This window comes from Rhinolophus sinicus, linkage group LG03 (assembly GCF_036562045.2).
Source record: "Rhinolophus sinicus isolate RSC01 linkage group LG03, ASM3656204v1, whole genome shotgun sequence".
NCBI lineage: Eukaryota > Metazoa > Chordata > Mammalia > Chiroptera > Rhinolophidae > Rhinolophus > Rhinolophus sinicus.
In genome coordinates, this window is record NC_133753.1 from 179,214,557 (window position 1) to 179,242,474 (window position 27,918).

The following is a 27,918-nucleotide window of genomic DNA, read 5'->3' on the forward strand; positions in this document are numbered from 1 at the left end:
GTTGACCAGATGGAGGAAAGAATCAGTGACATTGAAGATAGAAATCTGGAAATGACACGGATGGAAGAAGAAAGAGACTTGAGACTTAAAAAATATGAAAGAACTCTGCAAGAACTTTCTTACTCCATCAGAAAGAGCAATATAAGAATAATGGGCATACCAGAAGGAGAAGAAAGGGAGAAGGGAACAGAGAGTATATTCAAACAATTAGTTGACAAGAACTTCCCAAACTTGTGGAAAGAACTGGATCCTCGAATCCAAGAAGCAAATAGAACACCTGATTACCCAATAGGCCTCCTCCAAGGCACATTGCATTGAAGCTGTAAAATATTAACGACAAAGAAAGAATCCTCAAGGCACCAGGGAAAAGAAGATGGTAACCTACAAAGGAAAGCCCATTAGATTATCATCAGATTTTTCAGCAGAAACTCTACAAGCCAGGGGGGAGTGGAATCAAATATTCAAACTATTGAAAGAGAGAAATTATGAACCAAGAATAATATATACAGCAAAGATATCCTTTAGATGCAAAGGAGGAATAAAGACCTTTCCAGACATACAGAAGCTCAGGGAATTTTCTGACACACAACCTGCACTACAAGAAATACTTAAGGAGGCTATTTGACTAGCATAAATAGGGATAATTTGTGACAACCAAAACATAAAAGGTGGGAGAATAAAGGCCTGAACAGGAATATGAAAATGGAAAAAGTAAGCATGCTGAAGAAAATGGAATACTCTAAATATCACACTTTCTTTTATATAAACTTAATCGTAACCACTCAAAAAAATCCAGAACTGAAATATATAACATAATAAAAGAAGAAACAGAGGGAAACATCATAGAATACCACCACAGAGAAATAATAGACAACAACAAAAGGCAAAGAAACAATGGAGACACAGTCTTACCAGAAAACCAAAGATAGAATGATAGGAAATTCTTAAGTATCAATAATCACCCTAAATATAAATGGACTGAACTCACCAATAAAAAGGCACAGAATAGCAGAATGGATCAAAAAACGAAACCCAACCATATGCTGCCTCCAAGAGATACATCTCAGCTACAAGGACAAACAGAGACTCAAAGTGAAAGAGTAGAAATTGACACTCCAAGCAAATAGTATCCAGAGAAAATCAGGTGTAGGCATACTGATACCAGATGAAACAGACTTCAGGATAAAACAGGTAATGAGACAAAGATGGACATTTCATAATGATAAAGGGGACTATACAACAAGAAGACATAACAGTCATCAATATTTATGCCCCCAATCAGGGAGCACTGAAATATACGAAGCAACTACTAACAGAACTAAAGGGAGAAATTGACCAAAACATAGTTATAACAGGGGACCTAAATACATCATTGACAATTATGGATAGATCATCCAAACAGAAATTTACTAAAGAAATAGCAGCCCTCAATGACACAGATGAAATGGACATAATTGACGCTTATAGAGCACTTCATCCTAGAACATCAGACTATACATTTTTTTCTAGTGTACGTGGAACATTCTCAAGGATAGACCATATATTGGGACATAAAACTAGCCTCAGCAAATTTAAGAAGATTGATATCATACCAAGGATATTCTCTGATCACAAGGCTTTGAAATTGGATAACAATTGCAAAAAGAAAGCAGGAAAAATCACAAATATGTGGAGATAAAACAACATACTTTTAAAGAATGACTGGGTTAAAGAAGAAACAAGAGGAGACATCAAAAGATGCACAGAAACAAATGAGAATGAAAATGTATTCTACCAAAAGTTTTAGGATGCAGTGAAAGCAGTTTTAAGAGGGAAATTTATATCATTACAGGCCTATCACAAGAAAGAAGAAAAATCCCAGATAAATAACCTCACGTTACACCTTAAAGAACTCGAAAAAAGAGAATAAATGAAAACCAAGGTCAGCAGAAGAAAGGAAATAATAAAAATCAGAGCAGAACCAAATGAAATAGAGAACTAAAAGATAATAGAAAAAATTAATGTGACAAATAGCTGGTTCTTTGAAAAAATCAATAAAATTGACAAACCCTTGGCTAGACTCACTAAGATAAAAAGAGAAAAGACACTAATAAACAAAATCAGAAATGAAAGAGGGGAAGTTATCACAGATGCCACAGAAATACAAAGGATCCAAGAATAGCTATGTGCCACCAAATTCAATAACTTAGAAGAAATGGACAAGTTCTTAGAAACACATAGCCTTCCTAGGCTGAATCATGAAGAGTTGGAAAATCTAAGTAGATCGATCACCAATAAGGAAATTGAATCAGTCATTCAAAACCTTCTCCAAAGCAAGTCTGGTACTAGATCGCTTCACTAGTGAATTCTACCAAATCTTCAAAGAGGATCTAATACCTGTCCTACTCAAACTCTTTGGAAAAACTGAAGAAGAGACATTGCTCCCTGACTCATTTTATGAGGCCAAAATTACCCTCATAACAAAATCTGGTAAGAATGACACACAAAAAAGAAAACTGCAGACCAATATCTGATGAATACAGATGACAAATCCTAAACAAAATTCTAGCAAATCAAATGCAACAATGCATTAAAAAGATTATTCATCATGACCAAGTGGGGTTCATCCCAGGGGCACAAGGATGATTCAATGTATGCAAATCCATTAATGTGATACATCACATAAACAACAAAAAAAGGAGAAAAATCATATGATTATATCAGTTGATGCAGAAAAAGTGTTTGACAAGACACAACATCCATTTATGATTAAAACTTTATAAAATAGGTATAGAAGGAAAATACCTTAACATAATAAAGGCCATACATGACAAACCCTCAGCTAATATCATAATTAACGGTGAAAAACTGAAGCCCTTTGCTCTATGTTCAGGAATGTGACAGGGCTGTCCCCTAGCACCTCCGCTTTTCAACATAGTGTTGGAAATCCTTGCCAGAGCATTCAGGCAAGAGAAATGGGAATGAAGAAGTTAAATTGTTACTCTTTGCAGATGACATGATGCTATATATAGAAAACCCTAAAGACTGAACCAAAAGGCTATTAGAAACAATAAATGAATACAGTAAAGTTGCTGGCTACAAAATCAACGTAAAAAGTCCATTGCATTCCTATATACTAACAATGAAATCTCTGAAAAAAACAAAACAAAACAAAAAAAACACACACAATTCTTTTTGCATCGCAGCAAAAAGAACAAAATACCTAGGAATAAACTTAACCAAGGATGTGAAAGACCTATATGCTGAAAACTATAAGACATTTAAAAAAGAAATTGAAGAAGACACAAAGAAATGGAAACACATTCGTGCTCATGGATTAGAAAAATCGACATAGTTAAAATGGCCGTATTACCTAAAGCAGTATACAGATTTAATGCAATCCCCATCAAAATCCCAATGGCATTTTTTAAAGAAATAGAACAAAAAATCATCAGATTTGTATGGAACCACAAAAGATCCCGAATAGTCAAAGCAATCCTAAGAAAAAAGAACAATGCTGGAGGTATCACACTTCCTGACTTTAGTTTGTACTACAGGGCACAATAATCAAAACAGCATGGTATTGGCAGAAAAACAGACAGACAGATCAATGGGATAGAATTGAGAACCCAGAAATAAATCCACATAAATATGGACAGATAATTTTTGACAAAGAAGCAAAAAACATGCAATGGAGAAAAGACAGCCTCTTCAATAAATGGTGCTGGGAGAATTGGATAGCCACGTGCAAAAGAATGAAACTGGACTGCTATCTGTCACCATGTACCAAAATTAATTCAAAATGGATCAAAGACTTAAGCATAAGACCTGAAACAATAAACTGCATAGAAGAAAACATAGGTACTAAACTTATGGACCTTGGGTTCAAAGAGCATTTTATGAATTTGACTCCAAAGGCAAGGGAAGTAAAAGCTAAAATAAATGAATGGGACTATATCAAACTTAAAAGCTTCTGCACAGCAAAAGAAACCATCGACAAAATAAAGAGGCAACCAACTGAATGGGAGAAGATTTTTACAAGCAATGCCTCCGATAAGGAGCTAATAACCAAAATGTATGAGGAACTCATACAACTCAACAACAAAAACACAAACAATCCAATTAAAAAATGGGCACAGGACCTAAAAAGACATTTCTCCAAAGAGGACATACAAATGGCAAATAGACATATGAAAAAATGCTCATCATCACTAATCATCAGAGAAATGCAAATCAAAACCACAATGAGATATCACCTCACCCCAGTTTGAATGGCTATCATCAACAAGACAAATAGTAACAAGTGTTGGAGAGGCTGTGGAGAAAAAGGAACCCTCATACACTGTTGGTGGGAATGCAGACTGGTGCAGCCTCTATGGAAGGTAGTGTGGATGTTCCTCAAAAAATTAAGGATAGAATTACCATATGACTCAGCAATCCCTCTCCTGGATATCTACCCCAAAAAATCTGAAAACATTTATCCATAAAGACATGTGTGCTCCAATGTTCATTGCAGCTTTATTTATGGTGGCCAAGACATGGAAATTACCAAAATGTCCTTCAATAGATGAATGGATAAAGAAGTTGTGGTATATATACACAATGGAATACTATTTGGTGGTAAGAAAAGATGAAACAGTACCATTTTAGACAACCTGAATGGATCTTGAGATTATTATGCTAAGCAAAATAAGTTAGACAGAAAAAGTAGAGAACCATATGATTTCATTGATATGTGGCATATAAAACTGAAAACAACAAAAGAACAAGACAAACAAATGAAGGAACAAAAGCTCATAGACATAGAGGTACCCTTTAGGGGTTACCAATGGGTAAGGGGGGCACTCTAGAAGATGGTAAATGGGGTCTAATATATGGTGATGGAAAAAGAACTGACTCTGGGTGGTAAACACGCAATGTGAGCTATAGATAATGTATTACAGAATTGTACTCCTGAAATCTATGTAACTTTACTAACAATTGTCACCCCAATAAACTTTAAAAAATAAATAAATAAGTAAATACATAAACAAGACCTAACCAGACTCAACATTTCACAGCACTTTAAATAATATAAACTCCAAATTGTGGTGTAAAGTGATGATGTTTTAAAATAAAATGATAAATAACCTGAACAGGAGGATCTACAAAAGTTATCCAGATCATCAAATAACGTGAATGTAGCGTGCATTTCATTTTTTGCTTGGCTGGGATAATAAAGAAAACTTCCTATCTTTATATATACTTACTTCTGAGTTGCAGTTGGTTAATCGTATTTGCAGATGGCTTAGCTGCTTGGGCACCATCTTCTGGCCCATAATACTTGATTTCACAGAAGGAGACAAAACATGAGCTGATGGAATCATCGGCTTTGGTTCTTCCTTCTCTTCACTTTCCCGTTCTTCAGAGGTGCACTTGATAGCAGGGCTCCTTTGCGCCCTGTACTGGTCGGTCTTCCCTTAGTTCTTTACTAGTGAGTATGATATGCCAGGCTCTGTTCTAAGCCCTTTCTGTGTATTAATTCATTTAATCCTCACCTCAATGACTTTATTGCTGCCTTCATTTAACAGTTGAAGAAATAGAGGGCAAAGAGGTTAAATAACTTCCTCAATATTACCCAGGTAGTTGCAGTGTAACTGGGGCTCAAACGCAGGCAGGCTGCTTATGCTATTAACTTTACACTCTGGTGAGTAATTGTCGAATGAACGAAAGGCATTTTCTCTCCAAATCTATTCGAAAATGCCATAGCCGAGATAACTTCTTCAATTGCCTTCTTAACTCCAATCTCCGTTCCTCTAGTCAGCTTTAAATCCCACTTCCAGAATGATATTTCAAGTTTTTTGTTGTGCTTTTCTTACTGCCCTCAGGTCTTCCGAAATACACCAATTCACCTAAAATATTTATTCATATATTTCACACATGTATACATTTTAATCTTTTAAAATGCCTCTCTTTTCTTGTGTATATGTATTCTCTGTGAATGGAAAACTGGAAGAAACTATAAATATTTTTCCTGTGAAATACTTTGGCATGCTTCTTTTCTTCTTAGTCCAGTTCGCATAATTTCAAATTTGCTGTCTCACATTCACCTTTGAGGATGCTTGTTACTTTTACTTATTTATCAATAATGTCAATGAGAAAAAAACAATCTTTTTCTTAGTCTCTTTGGGGGAATTCTGTACTTTCATCTTCTTTAATTCCAGATGGAAAGATAGGTATACAAAGAATATTGATATACTTACCATGCCCAGGAGGATTATATTACACTGTCATCTTAATAACTGACAACATGAAAGCTCATAGGAACGTGGGGCTTGTTACTAGCAGCCTACATCTACACAAAAAAAGATGCTTCCTTGAGTTTCCAATGACACAATAACATCTAAACCTAATCTCTAAATTTGATGAAGGTTATGAAAAGCAGGACCCCTACCAAAAACCGCTTTATTTTTGGCAAAAGAGGGTAGAGGATTAGGAAGATATCTTTAATTTTGACCAGAGAGGTAGGGTCCTCTAAAAGTTAAATTTATAATTCTGGTTACAATATGTACTTGTCTTCTCATATTTAAGATAATATACTATTATGTCATTCCTATCAATGGAAATGAAAAAAATCGTGGTTTAAAATATTGACCATTGAGTACCAATATGTCAGGGATTTTTATCTGATTTTTGAAATAAATTTCAGTCAAAATGATAATTAGGGATTTTGGTTTTAAAAGATATATAAATGAAGATGTTGGCATTCTGCATATTTATATTTCCATCTACTATGGCAGACCCATAATATAACAAACAATGAAGAACTCTGGTGCAAATCAAATATTACATGGTTTAATAATAGTACAAACAAATTAAGGCAATCAGTAAAGAAATACTGAACAATGTCCATCGGTCAGATTTGGGGGGATTTGTTAGAATGAGCATGTATTGTTTCTGTAACCTTCCAACATCCTCTAGCTCTGTTTGACTTGTGGAACATGAAGGTAAAATAACTCAGTGGGAGCAAAAAGGGTCTGAACCCTTCACACTTTTTTATTCACCTTCATCCCTCCATTTTGTTGAATAAATTGAATTATAAGGAGAAGGACATAGGATTCTATAGGCATAATGACTTGGAAGTTGGAGGATTCCGGATTGGGTCCTTGTTGGCTTTCTATACTTTACTCTTGTGACCCAGGCAGTGGAAAGTTGTCTTTGGGTTTACGACCAAGGTCAGATATTCTAACTGTTCTGCTCACCACATGAGTGACTGTGCATAGAGGGAAGTTTAAGACACAGAAAGAGAATTGCTGTTAACATGGGACATTTTCTTAGCATCAAATAGCAAATTGAAGCTTTTGTCATCAAGGAAGTGAAATCAGTTGGCCGACAGTGGAAAGAAAATGGGGAGTACTGCCAGTATTGGCAGCTGGGAAGTTCTTGACACATTTTTTAAAAGTACATTCAACAACCGAGTGAATGCATGTTCTTTTAAATACACTAACCAGTCGAAATATAAAAAATGTTAAATAGCGAGGCATTAAATGTGAAGGATATAGAAGAAAGATGTGCCCAAGGCACTTGTCCTGACTCAGGGAGAAAAGATTATTACAGGTCATTGAATTAGAACAGAAGTTTAGAGGTTATCAAGGGAAATGAGAAGAAAAGACACTTTTTCATCGTGATGATCAAAAAGACCACTAACTGCATATCTAATTTTAAAATACTCACATGTAATCATTTTGAATATCACTGATGTGTTCTGGAAATTAAAAATCAAGAAAAAGTAAAAGGAATGTGCAATGTATTCATGCAAACATATTTGTGTAGCTCTTTAAAAGTAGTCTTTTTTTAAAAAAATTTTTTTTCTCTCCACTCCAGGGTTTTTTTACACAGCAGGTTCTCAGTAGGTATTTGTGGTATCAAGTTGAGCGCAGCCATTGAACACCAAAGGATGTTCTGTGTCTGATTTTTCATTTGTGCTTCTCAATGGCTGTTTGAAGTAGTGGGTGTACAGAGTGGGGATATAATCGAGCAGGTCATGCAGGTCATAAGGTCATGCAGAGGCCGACTGCTAAATTCTAACAGTGTGAGACTTTGGGCTCAAATACCTGAATGCTCTGAGCCTTAGTTTACTCATCTGTAAAATAGGGGTATGAAAAATATCTGGGTATTAAGGTTGCTGTGAGGGTCCAGTGAGATAATACGCCTGAAGTACTTAGCATAGTGTCTGGCACAAGTAATGCTCAGTAAATGTTAGCTGTGATGTGACGACGCTTTAATCTGATGCTGTTATTTGAAGTGATGGGGTTAAATGAGTCTCTGAACTACCCATCAAATTAGCACCAGGAAGTTTCCACTCTTCAGTTTATGTTCTTTTTGGAAAGAAAAATAATAGGAATATAAGAAAGCCGTATTTTAATGACAGCATCTTTTAAATGGTCTTTCAGACTGTGTAAAATATTGCTTCACGTTTACTGAATTTGGATCCTGTAATTATAAGAACATATAAAGGTGTATATGGCTGACAACTTTTATTTTTATGGGCCATTAAAACATTACTGTCTAATTATCCTAAGAAGAGTGGCTTAGGTGAATTGTGTAGATATTAATTTTAAAGACTCAAGACAAAGGCATATGAGGAAGACCTGTACATTAGAGTTTCAAATAAGAACCCCCCCCAAAGCAAAGCATATCAATTTTTGGGAAAGCTCCCCAAAAGAAAACCATCACCAGCTTCCAAAAAGCTAGCAGCAGAAAATATCTATGAAAATGTACAGTTCATCGAATTTCATAAAAGCAGATCTCCTGGTCTGCTACTAAAAATAGAAGCATCTCGAATGCTTCTAATGGAGATTAGTCTTATGTGTACATTGTGTGGAAGGAGATGATAAAGGACATTGTGAAGGATAGAGTGAAGGAGACAAGGAAAATTAAGTGTTGCTGTGGGCTACTTAATGATAGTATGCAAATGTTTTGCCTACAATTGTGCATAGTTCTGAGATATTAAATATATTCATTTTTATATTAACAAATGCCCATGTCTTCAAAATCTAACCTACACCTACCTGTGTTCTTCTTTCATACTGAACTGAATCTCACACTATATACCAATCATCATCAAGGAAGTGCTGGCAAGAGGAGCATTTACGATGCTTCTTCTTATTTTTCTATTAATGTTACATAAGCCAAAGATAACCTGGGTGGATATTGTATAAAATCATATACTCTTCCTTTTGACCCTTGGCAAGAAAATATGCACCCCTTTCTGTTTTCTGTGCTGGCATTAGTGACATGTTCACTATCCTGACTTGTGTCTTGAAATCTCTGAACCTCCTGCTTTCTCTCCTTTGGCTTCTGCATCCAATTAATAGGGAAGTCCAGGTAATTCTCCCTCTGCAGTGTGAGCTAACCCCTTCCCTTCCTTTAAAAGTTCTCCCAACGTCATCACCTATTTCAGGAAGCTCTGCTGAACCCACGCCCAGCTGGCCCTCTCCTTCATATTTCCATAATATTTTGTGGCTGCCCACTTTATCACTTACATTTCCTTACAATTGTTGTCAATAATAATCTCCTAGGACAGTGGTACTGAAATCTTGCCACACATGGGAATCATAAATACTTAATTAAAAACCAACTAAATTAGAATCTCGGGTGAGATGAGGCCCAGACAAGGTATTGTTAAAAGCAAATTCTCAAATGATTCTCAAATTTTAATGTACATACAGTTCATCTGAAGATCTTGTTGAAAAGCAGATTCTCAGGTGGGGCCCAAGATTCTGCATATCTAACTCCTAGGTGTCACAGATGCTGCTTCTGTTAACTCAGCTAAAAGTTGCCCCCAAATGGTCATATATTTTAGAAAAAAATCATATTCCTTATCTCTGTATCTATATGTGTATCGTAATCTCACAAACTCTTACCCAATATAGAACCACTTCTCCCTACCCTGTTACCCCTACCTACCACCATATTTTAGGTGAGTAGAGGTGTTGAAATTTCCTCATAAATCAGAGTTTGGGTTGCCAGTATTTCAGCTGTAATTGCCCTCCCACACTTCCGTTCATAGTAAGTGCATCCCTCTCTGGCCCTGCAGAGTCCATGTTTCTGTGTTAATCTGCTGGTGACAGGACACAGTGAAATGCTGAGGAGCATGAAGATAGGAAGAGGAGAAAGGTCTGACCGCCCTTGCTTGTGTTCAAGTTTTAAGTCTGATCTTGTCTATTTACTTTGTGGTCATCTGTCTGCTGCTGCTTCTCGGATGCTCATGTGAGCCTATCTTTTCTTCTCCTTGGACACCTGATCGGCCTTTGCTCCCACACCCATTCTCAGGTTTTCTTCCCTCCACCATCGTCACTGTCCTCTATTGACTTACCTCAAAATAACTGGAACCAATGAACACAAATACAATGAACACAGGTGCTTATACCATAAAAACGTCTTCCTTCTTCTACTTTAAGTGCTCTCTGCTCAACAGCATTATTTTTCCTTGGTTAACGATTCCGTTATGTGTAGAGACCAGTCTTTTCAGTTTCAGGGCCTCAAGGATAGGCTGTAACTATTCCTTCATAGGGCTAATAGCATAATTTAAGGTTCTATTAGCCTTTGTATAACTTTACATGGCAATCTAACTATAATCTGATGGTTCCCAGAGTATGCACTGAGGCATTTGGGGTGCAGCAGGGAACGCACTGTGACACTAGGAAATATTTTTAAAATTGCAGGGAAATAAGGCAGCCCTTGGGCTCTGTCAGATGCCGTGTGAATCATTAGCTCAGGGTAGTTCACCGTTTCTACAGTAAGTGGTGCCATATGCCTTCCGATGATGTCATGTATTTATGAAGCTGGGTTCCCCCCAGCACTTGTGATAAAAACCAAGTGCAGTGCAAAAATCAACGTGGATAGTCATCCAGGGAGCAGAGTCGAATCTGAGAAGTTGTGTGGTGTCCAATAGGGGCACACTTTCCATTAGGAAGTAACTAGTTGTTTAAGAATGGAGTAAAAATGTAAGTTTTTTGTGTGACTTGATGTGTATTTTTGTCAGTTACTGATTTTCTAGAACACAAGTGCTTACTAAATTGTGTGTACCTAACTATTTCTTTCGGCCTAAGGGTACTATGAAAAAAATTATTGAGACATTAAGGGCATTGTGACCCGAGAAAGTTTTGGAAACTTTGCTATAGCCTGATCTTGAAAAAAACATTTTTTCCCCCCAAAAATTTCTTGACCTTGTAGATGTGGAGAATCTCATCAGGTATCTGTTTTATTCCAGAGCTATTAAAAGTGGACCGACTTGTTGCCACATGAGGAATCCAAACGTATTTTTTCTCTTTTTAAAAATTTATTTTTTGTCTATTTTTAATTGTGGTAAAAAAACACATTATAGTCTAATCCTTTCGTATGTTGAAAAAACATAGCTCCAAAGACGGATTTCGGAAAATGCCTTATCAATAGTGCAATAATACCTCTTCCATACATCTGATGTAGCAGTGCTTGCAACTCTGATAACTTCAATTATTGCCCTTGACTTTTTTCTCCAGCTAATATTCTCTTATGTGTTATAATTCCAGGGAGATGGGGGGAGAGGCAGATTAAGGTGAGGTAGTGAAATTTATCTTGCTGCTAATACAATATCCAAATCCAACTAATCAAATTTGAAGCAGTGATTGCGAAGGGATTTTGCCACTTCCCTCACATTTTCCATCCACTGAGAGATCCATTAGTTACTTCATGTTACTTTTGCAATGACATAAAAATCAATATGCCATGTCAATGCATTACCGATAGATTTAATAGAGTATATACAACTTCTTTATGCACCTACTGTGTGCCAGCCACTACTTCTCATCTCACTTGAACTACACTCCAACTCCATGAGGTAGGCATTGCTGCTGCATTTTCTAGATGAAAACACTAAAGCCTGGAAAGGTTGATAACCTGCCCCGGGCCACACAACTGGCAATTGGCTGCATACCGATGCAGCTTCAGGTCTGCTTGAGTCCATAGCTCACGACTTTTCCCCATGGCAAAATTACCTCTCCCAATTATAATTGTAAAACTGATTCCTATGCGGTTTTATACACTGCCGCTTCTAGTGCCCTGAAATAGCCTGGCCTTTCTTTAAAAATATGTGGTACATTTTATGTAAAATGTCATCACAATTTGAGAAGAAAAAGCAGAAAAGAAAAAGAGGAGGGGATCAATGATTTAGACAAAGCACTTTTAAAAGCTTCTATGAAAATAATGTTATGTGTATTGTAGAAAGTACTTTAAAGATTATAAGATTATTATTATTATTTTTATAACCATTACCCTGTTAATGTAGTGCTGCTCAGATTTCACAAAGGAAATGGAGTGAAGTACAGCTAAGTGGACTGTGTTTCTTCAGCAGTCACACGTACAGCATGTGACTGTCACAGCTAATACACGACTAGACCCTTGGGGATCTGTGTTGCCATTCATTCCATTTACGGAATACTTCCTCTCCCACTTTATTCCCCATTAATAATTCACTTCATTGGAACAAGGCCTGGTTACCTCAGCCCAAGCCATGGATGGCTTTCCTTCATTTATAGTGGTAAATACTTAAAGAAAATGTTTGCACACGATTAGTCAGGGATATCTGATAACAGATTGAAGTGTGTACTTGCAGCCCTTGGAATCTGCAAAATTTATGCAATTTGCATGGAAGACACTTTGTCACCTCTGTTATGCTCATTCCTAGATTCTTTACATAAAGGATGTGTGACCATGATTTTTCTTATCAATACCATATTATGGAACATAGAACCTGCAAAGTAAAATCCTGTATCCCTGTTTTTCTTTTTTTTTAAACATCGTTATGCAAATATTCTGCAGCAAGCATGTAGCTGATGATACAATCTCAGTGAAACTCACAATGACAAGATAACACAGCTGTTTCCCTGACTCAGCTCCAGTGATTGGTAAGGGCTATCATAAGTGATGCCTCCTCATTCTACTTTCTGGAGCCAATAAAATGGTCAGATGATATTTGGAAATAGCACCTCTCCATAACCATTTTTCTCTTTAGTGAACCTTGCCACAGTTAAATCACAAGCTTTGAAATGCCTGGCTCTTGCCAATTATCTGAGACAAGACAAAACAGCAGCAGCAGCAGCAGCAGCAGTAACAACCACCAAATCTAAGGCAGCGGTGGGTTTTGAAGACAAAGGGCTCTCTTTGGCCAGAGAATGGATGGCACTGTCATTAGCAGAGTTGAGAAGTAGTTAATTTGAACCTGCCCAAAGGACTAAAGCTCAGAATGTTTGCTTTCAGAATGAGAAAAGGGAACCTTCTTTTCCTTACAACTTAATCGCTCCATTCCTATTTTTAATGCAGCCTATTTTATAAAATAAGCTGGGCCATATTTTTCAAACTAAAGTAAAAATTAAAGGATTTATGAGAATCCTGTGTGGAAGGTTGTGGGTGTTTCATTTGCAACTGGGGCATTTTTCTTTGTTGCAATGCTTACACTTCTCAGTTTCTTGCTAAAGCCTTCTTCCCAAAACGACTCAAGTGGAAAAAAAAAATCCTACCAAATAAGCAACAATTCTTACTGTACTGGGAGAATAGTTCACATCTTCCTCATCTACTTATTAGAAGTAACTTCTTCAGGCTTTTAAAACCAGAATGTCAAAGCGCCCAGTGGAATCCTACCTTGCCCACATACTGATAATCGGATCCCGTATATTCCTCCAGGAGAAAGAACTGGTTCCACATCCAGCTCCTTTTCGAACGGTTCAGCTCATTCTTGCTGTTTCCAGAGAGCTCCAGGACTCTTTTCTTTGCTGGGAAACCACTAGTCCTCTTAGATAAAGGGGTTGAGACCGTTGGGTAGGGCTGTCCCACCCAAAGGAGTAGCAAGAAGTACCGGTAAGTTCTCATTCTGATAACCTGGTCCAGTGTCTGGGCAGTGAGTACTCCTCTCCTTGACGTGTCTTTTTTCACTGCGCTGTATCCAGTGTCATTCCTCCTTTCTTCCTTAATGTGCTCTGCTTGGCTCTCACAGGATATCTGGAAAGAATAATAACATATCAAGCATTTTTAGAGATGCTTAAAATTCAGTGTTAGAGCAAATAAGCTTCGTCAAAAGAGGACAGAAATTTGAATAGCAAAACAGCAAAAAGAAGGTGGCGATGCATTTTGAACTGCGGACAACCATCTTTCAGCAAGGGCCAAGGAGGAAGCTGCTGTTTTCTTTTCTCCTTTTCTATCCCTTAGAAGTCCTAGTTTAAGTCATAGCGTTGTTGTAGGTCAACATGCCACAGGGGAGTATTTTACTACTCTTTTACCTCTGGGTACCATGCACTGATATCTGGCTCAAAAAAACGAGTTTGTGTTTTGGATTCTGTTTGCATATTTATGCTCATGACCGAGTATACAGCAAAGAACATCACAGACAATTTCAATTCATTTGAGAGTGGATAAAGTTGAAATTTCACTTGAATGTATTGAGTACCTGTGATGTGTAGGCGTAAGTCAAGGCATATCCTGTACTGAAACTCTTGGCTTTGGAGATGTGCTGATAGAACAGTCAGGATCAAATAAGGCGGAAAAGACCATATACCTTCTCCTCAGAATGCATATTAGCATACTGAAGTTTCTGAAGTGAAATTTTGTAATATTGATGACAAGACTATATTTAATCCAGTATTTCCCAAACTTGAGCAGGAAACGTTTTTTCCTCACATGACCTAATACCACCATAGGATGGCTACTAGGTATAGAATTGGAATTTAATAGAATATGAGAATTAAATGAAAAATTTTGGTTGAATATCTTTAGGGAATCCTTGGCTTTCATGTCAAAACTTTACTTGTATCATAAGCAACCAATCCTATTTATTAAAATTGGTCAATTTCTGTGTAATTTTTTCAGGTGCACCAAACATATCTCAGTATCACAGTGCAGGATTTCAGAAAGTCAGCTATTATACTTGTGGGTAATAATTTTCCATGACAAATATTATTTTTCAAGAATACAACCTAGCATTTAAAACTATCCTGGCCAGACTTCTTGGCAAAGATGTCACAAATTGGTTTACTATTTTATGTAATTAAAGTAATACATGCCTATATCTCCATCCTAAACTTTTTCACATTTCTTGAAAAAAAAGAATCCAACCATTTAGTCTTTCATCATGTTATTTGATAGATGAAAAATATTTTCTTAAACAATACTAAGGAACAATGAAGTGTTTTGTAATGTAGACTAGTAATAAAACTGGTACATTCACTCTAAATAAATGCAGAAAAGAAACATGTTTTAGGTCATCTGGTTAGTATTTTTTTCCTCTCTGTCAGAAAAGATTTGGTCACTTTTCTTCTATTATTCTACCAGGTAGATGTATCTGTGACCAGTTTTTTTCTTTTTTTTCTTTTCCCTCAGCAGTGAGTAATTGTCACCTAACACATGGCTTAGTGAAAGCTTTCTGTTGGAATATAAGTGAAATATTTCATAGTGTTCAGCCTTTTAAAGCCTTTATTCCATTATTATGTATCTTCTTGACAGCAGGCTGGGGAAGTTGAAGATTCCAAAGTTGAGTAAATTAGTACTGTGACAATTAGTCATGCTGGAAAAATGCCAGACGACAGTATCCGTGTCATTATGTGGCCTTGGTACAGGTGTGGAATGACTGATGATCAATTAGGTAATGGCGATCTTCTCCCTTCTCATGGGTGGTACATAGAGGGGACTGAGAGAGCACATGGAGAAAAACCCTCTGAAGAAATCTATTCATTTTTAATAGTAGAGATTACACTGAGGTTGACTCAGTGCAAATTACATTTTTCTTAACTTCCCACGTTCTCCATTGTTTGCATAGACAAATCCCGCAGTGAAGAATTACACGTCTGCTGCTACTCGGAGTGTGCCCCATGATACTGGCAGGGAAAGAAGGATGCAGAGAATGGAGGTGTCAGCTGTTTAAAGGCAGACTCCTAAAGGCCATTTTCAAGAAAAATCGATCCCAGTGGGTGTTGTGTGCAAACTCTACAAGCTGTTGCCACTTGAATATTAAATATTAGTTCTTTTTAATATCACAGATACCAAAATGTCAAGTATCTCTTTCTTTTTTTTCTTTTTCTTTTATTTTGCTTAGTTGGAAATGAGCTTTCAAAGCGGTGTAGATTTAAGTATTTCTAAGTATGTTAGAACATCTATTTTGTTATGCCCCAGCTCTTTTTGTATCAACCTGGCAGGGTATGTCCGTGATAAAAACTCAATATGAAAAATTACTAAAATTACTATGATCCGCTCATATTTGATGTTAGCTTTTAGGAGGGATAGATTTCTCGGTGAAATTCTATAGTTAAAAAAACTCCCGCAGACTAAACCGTGGAATATATAACTTAGCAATTCTTACTTAATACTTTTTAATAGGCAAGATTGCCTAGTGATTACTAGCATTGTCAATGCTGGAGCCAGACTGCCTGGGTTTAAATCCAGGCTCTGCCTCATAGTTTCTGTGAACTTGAGAAAATTGCTTAATCTCACTGTACCTTAGCTGCTTCTTCTGTAAATGGGGATAATTAGAATAACTACCTCTTAGGGTTTTGTAAGGATTAAATAACTCATAATATGCAAAGCACTTACAAAAGTACCTGGCACTTAGGTATTAATAAGCATTAGCTGTTATTATTATTACGGCTGTTATTGTTACTGTTATTTTCATTGCATGTACAGAATCCATCTATAGCACAATGCAAAAGTCTGCAACAGATAGCAGTTTCCTCTCAGGCTTAAATATTATGTTGTTTTTTTTTATTTTTCAAGAAGCATTTCCAAGAAAGTCAAATTCTTTTAAAATCAAAGAATGGAAGCACTTTAAAAATCGGAATGAGTCCATTTGCTACTTGTTTTCCTTTGTGTGGTCTTCAGTTGGGGATTTCACAGTAATAGTGTAAAAACAGATAAAGGCAGACTCTTTATACCTAGTGCCTGCATGAAGAAGAAGGATACTGCAAAAAGGAAAGTTCACTGGAGCATGGACTCATTCATAGAATCTATGTGTTTTTTTTCACCCTTTCCTTTTTGCTTTATACAGAACTAGCTTCAACTGTGTAATTTTGTCCTTGTAAAATGGTACTGGACAAACTGTTAATCTGGTAACTAACAGGCTGACGTTATTCTAATGTCCTATTGGATGAGAATTTGATATAGTTAAAATGAATGATATACATATTTTTTATTTTACTTAATCTAAAAACATGAAATGCAAAACAAAAACCATACTCCAAGCATGACCTTGGCTGGAAAAAAAAAACCAAAACAAAAAAACCGGGATGCTTAAGATGCTGTATGGCCGTAGGTTCAAGCAAAGGAAGACACCTTTGAGAAATGTGGGAAAGCTGCTGACTTCTGAGCAGTCAAAATACAGTAGAACCACATGACAGGTAGTAATCAGATGGACTTGTCATTTTGAAGATGTCAAGAAGTAAACCAAAAGGACAAAGACTTAAGGGCACACATAGACACTGAATTTTAAAATAGCAGGTATGGTTATTCAATCAGGAAGGAACCAGATTAGGTAGTGGGAGAGGAAAGAATGCAAAACTAAGTAGATAATATACCTTTTTGCCTCCATCCCCTCATGGTATTAAGAGCAAATCAGTTAGAAGTATCAAAACTCTATAAAAATAAAACTCAAATTTCCTAATGACAGTTTAGCGATGGGCCTAAAAGTTTGCTTAGTAGACCATGTCTCTACTTTTTATTTTCTTTTTGCTGGGATCTGTTTTTTTGTGTGTTTTTTTTCACTTTCTATTTTTTATAGGCTATTGCTTGTACCCTCTAAAATTTGAGGTGCAAAAGTGGTCGATCTGGAAAAATAGTTTAAATCTTTGCAGACACCTTTTCTTTAGTGATGTATACAAGGTAATTAGGATGTTTGTGGATAGCAGGCAAGGCCCACATAGCATTGATAATTGCACACTTTGAACATTTATTTGCCTGGCAGCCAATATGCATATACACTTCAGTTTTCACAAGGGTACAGTCAAGTCCAACTTCTATTTAATGCGTGCTATTTAGGAGGAGCCTGAGACTCATTAATTCAGGTACTACCAATTTAGAATATGTGATAATTAACGCAGAAGTTGGGCTGAAGTTTTCCTTTGATTAGAAAACCCTTTTTTCCTAGATTATTGGAAATTAATAATGCAAAAATATTTCATAAGGATAGACAGAGTGAGAAGACAAGCTACAAAGTCTTCAAGTTCCCTCAACTACCTTGGAATCACCTTTTATTTGCAAATAATTGGTATGCTGATTAGAAAACTTCTCTATTGACTGAATTGCTTCTCCAGTGACATGTATTACAACAGTCTAACGACTGTAGTATCTGCTTTTGAGGTACTGTTTCTATTATACTATTTACAGACAAATGAATAAGTAAATATTTGAAAGATTTAAAAGCGGTATAATTACTTTAAAATTGCAGAATTCAGACTGAGCATGCATTTGTTCTGGTACTCTTGATTAATTCCATTGAGTACAATGTGACTATAATGCTATCTAGGCTTACAGATGAAACCAAGCACATTTATTCTTTGGTCTGCAAAGTCTTAACTCCGGCATTGAAAACACAGTAAGCATTCAATAAAGCAACATTATTAATATACTTAAAGCATTTACCATAGTAAGAGAATGTTTCAAAATCTGTTATGAAATTATTTCTCCAAATAAAGAATGTTGCATATAAATACTATCGTATAGCTTTTTGCATGATGCTGCTCACAGAAAACATTTCTGAATATATTATATATGCATAAGTCATCCTAACCTATTGGCATACCCCATTAGCAATGCTTTTAGCATATGTATCATAAATCCTTTATTAAATTTTGGTATAGTTTCTCACATTAGCTCATGAATGAAGTAGAAAACAGCTCACTGTTGACAACGATGTAACATTTCTCCTGATCCTATTGTATCCCAACTCTGAGCCTGAAATCTCTCTAGTCCAACAGTGTCTTTGGGTACAATGGACACAAGGGTGGTATTTACTCCATTAAAACCTAGCAAACTAAAGAAGCTGCACTGTGCTATCAGAATGAATTAAACAGAGTGAAGCCAAAGGGACATGTCTTCCGACCAGTAAATCTTTAAACATATATATGTTCTTTATTCTGAGAGAAGAGTTTTACAGCCAATTACGTTCGTTCAAGATCAACTTTCTGATCACCTAAGAAATTTTGTTTTGAGTAGATTGCCACCTGCTGTGAATAAAAACGAGTCTGTAGAACATGGCTGATCTTCTAGAAGTGGTGACATAAGGATAGAACAAATTTAAAATTTTTGGTAGCGATTTCACATGAAGTCTTCATTTCTAAACCTCCATTTCATTTTTCTGTAAATGTCAAAGTCACTGTTGAGTAAAATTGGTTCCGTTTCGTGTGTGTAATGAACTCCACTGAAATGTGTCAAACAGCTTTGGCATCTCTCATCACATAGCATTTCTCTGGTGCCAATGAATCATTATGGCAACAGCCATCAAATGATGCCTGATTTTTTTGTAAATGTTTGTATTTGTGGATAATTTGCAAATCTGTTTGCAAGCTAATATATTTCCAAATGAAGCTATTCAACAGTATTACCCTCGTTCTAAAATCATATTCGACACATTGCATTAACGAAGGTCAATTTAAATGTGTCACAGCACATAAAATGGTGTCTTATATGTAGCTGGGCTCAAGGAGTATTTGTTGGTTTGAAATACTTTCTAGGGTCACAAAGACCCCACAAACTTTAATAAGAGGATAAAGGCAATGTTATTTTTTCAAACGAGGAAAAGTCCAAACTACTGTGACAGGAAGTATCAGAATATGGTTAAGAACAGACTGTGGCATGCCACACGTCTGGGTTAGAAGCTCAGCCCTGCCCAATACTGGCTGGGCAAGCAGGAGACCAATGTATATTTCCATTTCTTTATCTATAAAATGGGATGATATTAATAGTACTACCTCATAGGTTGGCTGTGAGGATCAAATGAATGAATTCATGTAAGGTCTTAGCTATTAAGATTAAGATGGCCACAACCACCTAAACAATCAAAGAACGTCTCGCGTAGCAGAGGACACATACTGCCCATCCTCAGGCCCGTTGGGCTCTTGTGCATTTCTTGTTTTGCTTTTTACAATTAAGAAACTGAAATCTGTCGCTAATCTGTACATGCTCATTTCAGGATTAACTTGCAACCTCAGAAGTTCTGGTGACATTTTTATTTCTGGATTGGAGGGAACTGCCTCTCGAAGCAGAGCAGGCAGGAGCTTCTCCACTGATTCTTATTGATGCCCACACCACCTTGTGGTCAGTTGCCATTCAGTTGCCATTTGCCCTCTCACTTCATTGTGGTTTTCTTAAAGCCCTTGCTTCATTCCTTTATCCATATTGCCTGTCTCCTAAGGGCCTTCGGGTGTGTAGATGCTGTCTTTTCCCATTAGATTTACTCATGAGAACAAAGAAGAGAAAGCATTTTACACCTTTAATTAGCTTTTCATGGCATGAATTTTAAACATTTCTGTAGCAAACTCTATGTCTAGGTTGCAGAAATGTATGAAAGACTTGGTTTCATGTTACTGTCTACTCTTAAAAGTTAGGCTCTCCGGCCACTGGACGCATAGCCATTTAAGACAACGAAGCTTGAACAAACCTGCAAGATGTCAAAACCTACTCGCAACATAGTGGGAATGATGTCTAGGAGTTTGTGTTCCCTTCAGTAGCCCAATGAAAGGGCAGCCCGAGAGTATTGGCTGGGAGCAGGAGATAAGGAAGGGGGTGAGGCATTCAAAACAGATTTAACTTTATTAAATTGCTAAAGGAATCACATGGTTGGGTTTACTGTTAATTCATTGTGAAATGTGGCGTCTCACAGATAATTTTAAAAGGCTCACACTGTGTAAAGCGTTATGAGGACTGGGATGTATTCAGTTTTGCTGATGTGATGTCGAAGCCTCTTATCAATTACATGAAGTCTAACTCATAAATAATAACGGTAGTTAAATGTGCTGTGCTCCATTCCTGAACTTCCTGTGTGCTAGCACCGTGCTAAGCACATCACCAGAGGTTTTCATTTCTTCTCACCACAATCCTGTGTGGTGAATAATATTCTTAAAATGTCTGCAGATGAGAAACTGAAGCTTAGAGAGATTGAGTGACTTGTCCAAGGTCATGCCATGGGGGTGGAATGAAGCCAGATCCTAGCCCTGGCATCAGACTCCAGAATCCTCGCCCTGAACTCCCTCTGAGGAGGCATAGGCCAGGCTGCTGCCCACAATAAGTGCTCAGTATAGCTGTGACCTTGGAATTGAGTCTTCACGACTCCCCTGAAAATATAACGATACAGGTAAAAACAGCTGTCACAAAGCATATAAGCTAAATAAGAACAGCAAACCATGTTTGTTCTATGCCAAGTAATGGAATAAATGCTCTATAAACATATCACTCTTAAACAGCAATCCTTTGAGATGGAGATCGTCATTCTTATTCTCTACTTTAGAGATGAGAAACGCAGGCTTAGAGGGACTGGATACTTTGCCCAAGGCTGCACAGCTACTGGTTGGCAGAACTTGGATAAGATCCAGCTAATCTAGAGGCTTCTCTTTCAACCAAGACATTCACTATCTCATTTGTATTTTGCTCATAGAAACAGCATCTAGGTTTTATTTACTCTCGTTTCAGACAAAATTTGAACAAATTTATCATCAGGTTTCTAAATCCCCAATGAATTCGAGGGATGGGGTAAGGAGTCCTGGAGGCTGGAGTGCCAACATCAGTGAGAGGAGGTGGCTGAACGGCGCGGAGAATGGCTGCAAAAGGCAGGCAGGACTACAGACAGAATGGACCGAGTCAGGGGCTGGTCTAGGGGAGTAGTGACACTTTACGTTCCTATGCCAACAAGAGTGCCTGCACATAGTGACGCTAGATAAACATTTGTAAAATAAGTCAATGTATGGATGAATGTGTGAGCGACTGAATGCAAGAATGATTGAACACATGAATTAATGATGATGTGACTAATGACTGTAAGAGTGAGCATATCAATACTGCACAGCACTGGAGGAAATCCAGCACATGAATATTGATAACGATGACCTTGAGTCATTAAGAAAAGGCCCAGTTCTTTTGGATGTTTGGTTTGAGTAGGCACAGGAATGTACAATAAGTATCAGCAAAATGGCTGTCAAAGGTGTTACAGGAGCCTTTAGAAGAGCTGGGTGTGCGGTCTTGCTGTGTCTCTTGCTCTCATTTCCCACATTATCTCAGGCAAGCTACTCCAGCTCTCTGAGCTTTTGTTCCTCCTTGTGTGAAATCAGGACTGGTGTGCTAAAACCGAGGGATAGAACAGCCCTGCGGCTAGTTTGCACATTTGTATCCCAGCATAAACACTTATTATTACTGTTATTATTATTATTATTACTATTGTCTTGAGACATTGGCAGGTGACTTGCTACTTGTGCTTCAATTTCCTTCAAGTTTTGGGGTCTCAGTGGAGGCACCTGATAAGTAGCCCTCCTCTATTTGTTCCAAACTCCAAAGAAATTAAGAAAGAAAACAAAGGAATGTTAGATGGAGACCAAAACATCACCTTTATTACTAAAAGCCAGCTTGGAAAGGTAGCTTATTTTGAGGGTCCAGCGGGTTTGCTATGTGAATTCCAGCATTAGTCAGATTCCCCCTGGAATGGAAGTTACACTTTATTTTGCTTTTACTTTTACAAAAGCAGAAGTGGTTGCTACCTTAGGATAACAGACTTCAATTCTACAGTTCAGAGCCAGAGGGAATGACTTTCTGCTCCCACCTCTGGCCAGCTCAGGTAGAGAGCATGGAAGTCTGAAGAAAGTGATTGGGAGGGATCTGTTCTAATCCCCATTAATTAAAAAAGATCATTAGAGATATCAGTGATCCTGATTTACTAATCACTTATTAATTACCAACAATTCTTGTATTTAAAGCTTTGCTTTGTGGAGTTGTTTATAGCATCACTAAAAGGAAAAATGTATGAATAATTTAAAGATGGGGAGTTTGAAGCTTCTCTTAAAATATTTTTCACTTCAGGTCAATCAGTGTATTACAGACGAAATGAATTCCTTTTCATCTCTCTTCACCTTTCCCACTGCACACACACATGCACACATGTATGCGTATGCACACATGGAAATATAGCCAGAAAGGGATGATCCAGATTTTTAAATGTGTTTTGGACGTTTGCCTGTTGACATTGAAAAGCTACAAGGCTATTCTCACCCAAAGGATAGCGCTATGTACAGAGTTGTAACCTTTATACTAAGTTATGATGAGAAAAAATAATAGAAGCCCCACCTGCTGTTTGGATAGCTTCATTCATTCCATGGGTTTTTATGTAACACTTTGTTTGCAGAGGATTAATAACCCAAATTAGATGCTTCTCATAATATCCTGGTATAATACCGTTTCCCCGAAAATAAGACTTTGCTGGACCATCAGCTCTAATGCGTCTCTTGGAGCAAAAATTAATATAAGACCCTGTATTATATTATATTATATTATATTATATTATATTATATTATATTATATTATATTATATTATATTATATTATATTATATTATCATATAAGACCCAGTCTTATATTATAGTAAAATAAAACCGGGTCTTATATTAATTTTTGCTTCAAAAGACGCATTAGAGCTGATTGTCCTGCTAGGTCTTATTTTTGGGGAAACACGGTAACTTAGAAGAAATTTAATCGACTAAATATTATATAACAACTTAAAGTGGTTCAGCAACGTTTAAAGGTTTATTCCCTGAGACTAACTAAAGTAGAAGGGGACCTGTGAAGGTGGGGACATCTTAGCTAATTCAGGCTAATGTTAACTGACCATCAAGTGAAACTCACACTAGACTGGAAGACAATGTGCTTGACGGGGAGGCTGGCTGTTTTATCAATTTGATTGCCTTCATTTAAAAACTTTAATTAGAACCTCTGTTTGCTTGAGTCAAATTGCGCATAAAATATCATGCAAAACATTTTAAAAGGGAATTTTAATTATACCACTAAAGAAATGCCCTTGTTCAGTGTTTACTAAACACTTGCCAGAACAAGTTAATTAATACATGCTTAAATAAGTGAAAGAGGAAGAAGGGAAACAAACAAAAAAAATCACATTCATCTTTGTCAAGTTTACTGCAGTTGTCAAAGAAGTTCAATTTCTAATTTAACGATCGCACTGTCACAGTGTACATGTGTAATTATAAACGATGGGGCAGCAGAGCACAATGAAGACCAGCGGAAAGCTAATTCCCCCTGGAAATAGTTGTTCAAAATAATTGTGCATTGTTCCTTCATGTTCTACAATCATCACATCAAGTGCTTTTCAATTTTATTCATCTATTCATTTACTCCATGGTACAAAATCAGAATGCTCAGATGTTACTTTTTTAATAGGTCCATAATATGGCCTTTTAATTATTTAAAGCTACAGAAAAAGACTTTTTAATGGAGCATAATGTGTACAAAAATACAAGTTTTAATGATAGCGAGTTTTTAGATCTAACTTTGATATATTACCAACTTTTCTATCTTCTTAGAATCCCAATTTTCCCTATCTATTAATATAAACCATAATTGCTTGTGTTCGTAAAGAATTGATGTTGGAAAGCAGTTGATAATCTACTAGAAAAACAAAATGAAATCGATCTTCCTGGGATATGCCCTGTTATCTCAGTAGTTTCATGAAAAACAAAAGGGAAAAGTATCCAACAGAATTTTGAAATCTTTTGGAGGCAGAAAATGCTTACATCCCATCAATGATCACTACCATTATTAGGAAAATTATTCTCCTCAACAGTATAATCTTCCTCAGTCCTGTTATAGTTTGTTTCTGTAATGCGGAAACCGATTGTCAGATTTCTCAAATCCTCTATGAAGCAATGATCGGTACATGTCTGGGAAATGACATGGACTTAGGAGCAGACCTCCCTTGGATGTCCTATTTGAAGTTCCACTGATGGGCCTGCCCAGGCCAGTTGACACAGTGGAGTTCAAGCTTCTATTGGTTTGTTATAAAAATTAAATGTGATACAGAAGGTAAAACACCACATTGCTATGTAAACAGACGATAGATACCAACCAGTATTCCTTTTGATATCATTGCTTACCAAAAGCTGACTGCATGCAGTGCAAGAACAACACATATAACAATCTGCAGTCTTTGGGCCAATTAATATTAGTAAAAAACAATAAGTCAAAATATCATAAAAGGCAGCCTACTTAAACAACTTAAAAACCTATTTCTTCTACATATTATTTTTCTTTAAAGAGGAAAACTTCATAAGCAGAAAAAGGCATGTTTGGTACTTAAGCATGTCACTGACTTGCTCTGTAATTCAAACTAGCAGGGGAAATAGAATCTCCTAATGTATTATTCCTAATAAAATAAGCACCTGACGTGCCAGCATATTTGCACACTTACCAATTATGAAATGAGTTTCTCTGAATATTAAAACTAAGCCAAAATATAATTTAGTCCTAAAACTACTGTCAAACTCAGCTATAATTCCTCTGGGGCATCAGAATTTGTTATTTGATTAGCAGTAGATTAATGGACCTTAATGTAAGCATTTATTTTTTTCCACTGCGCAGTAGAAAAGTTTTTGTAAAATTATCGTTTATCTTCTTATGAAGAAAAACATATTTGTACGTATGTATATATGTATATACAGTTTTTAAACATCTTAAAAGCACCTTTGAGAGTCAGGTGTTTCTGACATCCCGACTTTAGAATGTATGGCTCTGTCACTGATGTAGAATTTCTTTCAGATGACTGTAAATAAAAATCAGGTATCCCTGGTTATAAATACTGCATTTCACATTTTCTCTGGCAACAGCAAAAAATTTCAATTAATTGAATCTCAGCCAACTACAAATAATGCCAGAAGTGCAATACTCGGTGCCTCAGGTCATGGGCAAGCATTAATTAAGATGCAAAGGATCAGCATTAAAGGCCCTCGATACAGATTTTTTTCCAGAAATTTTTTTGATGGGTATGGACTGAAACATCTATAAAATGCAGCTTCAGCTATACAGGAAAAGAGAGAATTGGGTACAATCTTTATTTTGCTTGCTCTGGAATTTTTGATAAAGTTCTGAAGTGTCATTTTTGAAAATGAAAATGAAAAAAATCTTACTTCAGGATTTCACTTATAGGGGGAAAAAAAACCCCTTTGTATTCCATGTTATGTTTATTTTAAGGGAAAACCAAATTCAATGCTTTGCCATTGGGGAGATGGAGAAGACTAAAATCTTTTTGAAATTGTTAAAGCTGCCAAATGTGAAATTTGTAAACTATGACATGCCTTATTTAGAAAAGTTTCCCAAATCTCTGAGGCTAGTAGAAATTATTTTCAAGAGACAACCCACAATCTTTGATAATATCTAGATTTTTGGGGGCAGTATAGTGTGTGTGTGTGTGTGTGTGTGTGTGTGTGTGTGGTTTCTGGAAAGGAGCTGTGTTCTTCATGTTGCTTTATGGTGGTTGTGTTCAAACGAGAAGAACTCTGAGAAACAGATCAGTACAACTTGTTAGCGTCCAATTTATCACCCACCTATACAAGATTTAATGGTTGCGTTAACCCAGAGACTCAAGAATAATTATAGTCTAAAAGAAGTCCTTAAAGTAAAGAGATGAAAAGAAGTATATAAAAGGAAGGCTGTCATAAAGTAGAAACTGCACACGCAGGGAACTTTCATCGTGTTGTGTCAGTACTTTAGTATGGGATTCTTTTTTAAATTAAGATGCGTAGTAAGTTGGATAAAAATAAAATATGTATGATTAGCAGGGAACACCTTGGCCCAGAGTAGTTGGATATAAGTAGAAAAAGGACAGAGAAGTGGTTTTTCTTTTTTTTCTCCCAAGTCATTAACCAGCTTTAGTTCACAGGAAAGTTATTTCAAATACTTGCTTTGAAAGACGGCTTTGAGGTCTGCTTTTAATTTGAAGAGTTGAATAGTATTTATTGTTCATATTCATGCCAGTACATCTTTTTTCTTGTGTTAATATCATTAGGAAGAAAGCCTCCCAAAGTGAATGGTGTAATTGCTTAAAAGAAGAAATATATAACATACACAATTAATAGAAACTTTTAAAACAATTTCCTTATGTTGGCTAGGCACCTTTGTTTATATATGATAGATTTTTAGTTAAAAACAAAACAAAACAGAAACAACTACATTGAACCATATGGAACCATCTCTAGAATAAGATTTTAGTAAATAACCCTTCACAGCTTTTTCTCTGGTTATATCTGTTGAGGGTGTAGGTGAGTTTTACAGGATCCTTGATTTTGCTAATAAAATTAGAGCCACAGTCTCTAAACCTGAAAAACTAAGAACAAGAAACTTCGTTCTTGAAACTTTGGTAATAAATTCTATAAGATAAGTGCTTTGAAATTTTCCATATCTTGAAATGCTCCCATCAACTGAAAAATACTTGTTTTCATGAAAAGTTATTTTTTAAAAATAGAATGCATCGACACTTTTCATAGCTCAACAGATTGCTGTCTGCATACATGACATTTCCCACTGCTTATAACTAAAGAGAAATGACTCTGGCACTTTATCTGTTTGAGGAGAGATTGTCATTGCAGTTGCCCTATGAGACATGAAACCACCTGCCACAGCATCCCTAACTGTTTTTTCGTCCAAGGCAATCCTCTCCAGTCAGTGTGGGGATAGGAAACCAGTGTGCCACTACATACTTGTAGAGGTACTTGGAGCATTCTGGCTGAGAGAATGGGCTTTGGAATTAGCCAGATAGAGACTGAAAATAGATTTATTTACTTGTGTGACTTTGGACATGTTATGTAACCTTTTAAAGTTTTAGCCTTTTCGCCTTAAACTGAGGCTGATCATATTTGGGTCCCAGGGTATTGATGTGGAGATTGAATGACAGGGTATGCAG

General features: G+C 36.6%; 1 protein-coding gene across 2 annotated transcripts in view; it reads right to left on the reverse strand.

Moving 5' to 3' along the window:
- CDH6 (cadherin 6) overlaps positions 1-27,918 on the reverse strand; it is a 128,291-nt gene that overhangs the window by 47,337 nt on the left and 53,036 nt on the right. For both annotated transcript variants that reach the window (XM_019737329.2, XM_074329044.1), the window contains exon 2: positions 13,639-13,995. In XM_019737329.2, the coding sequence (XP_019592888.2) occupies positions 13,639-13,866 (228 nt within the window). In that variant the 5' untranslated portion in view covers positions 13,867-13,995. The remainder of the gene's footprint in view (positions 1-13,638; positions 13,996-27,918) is intronic.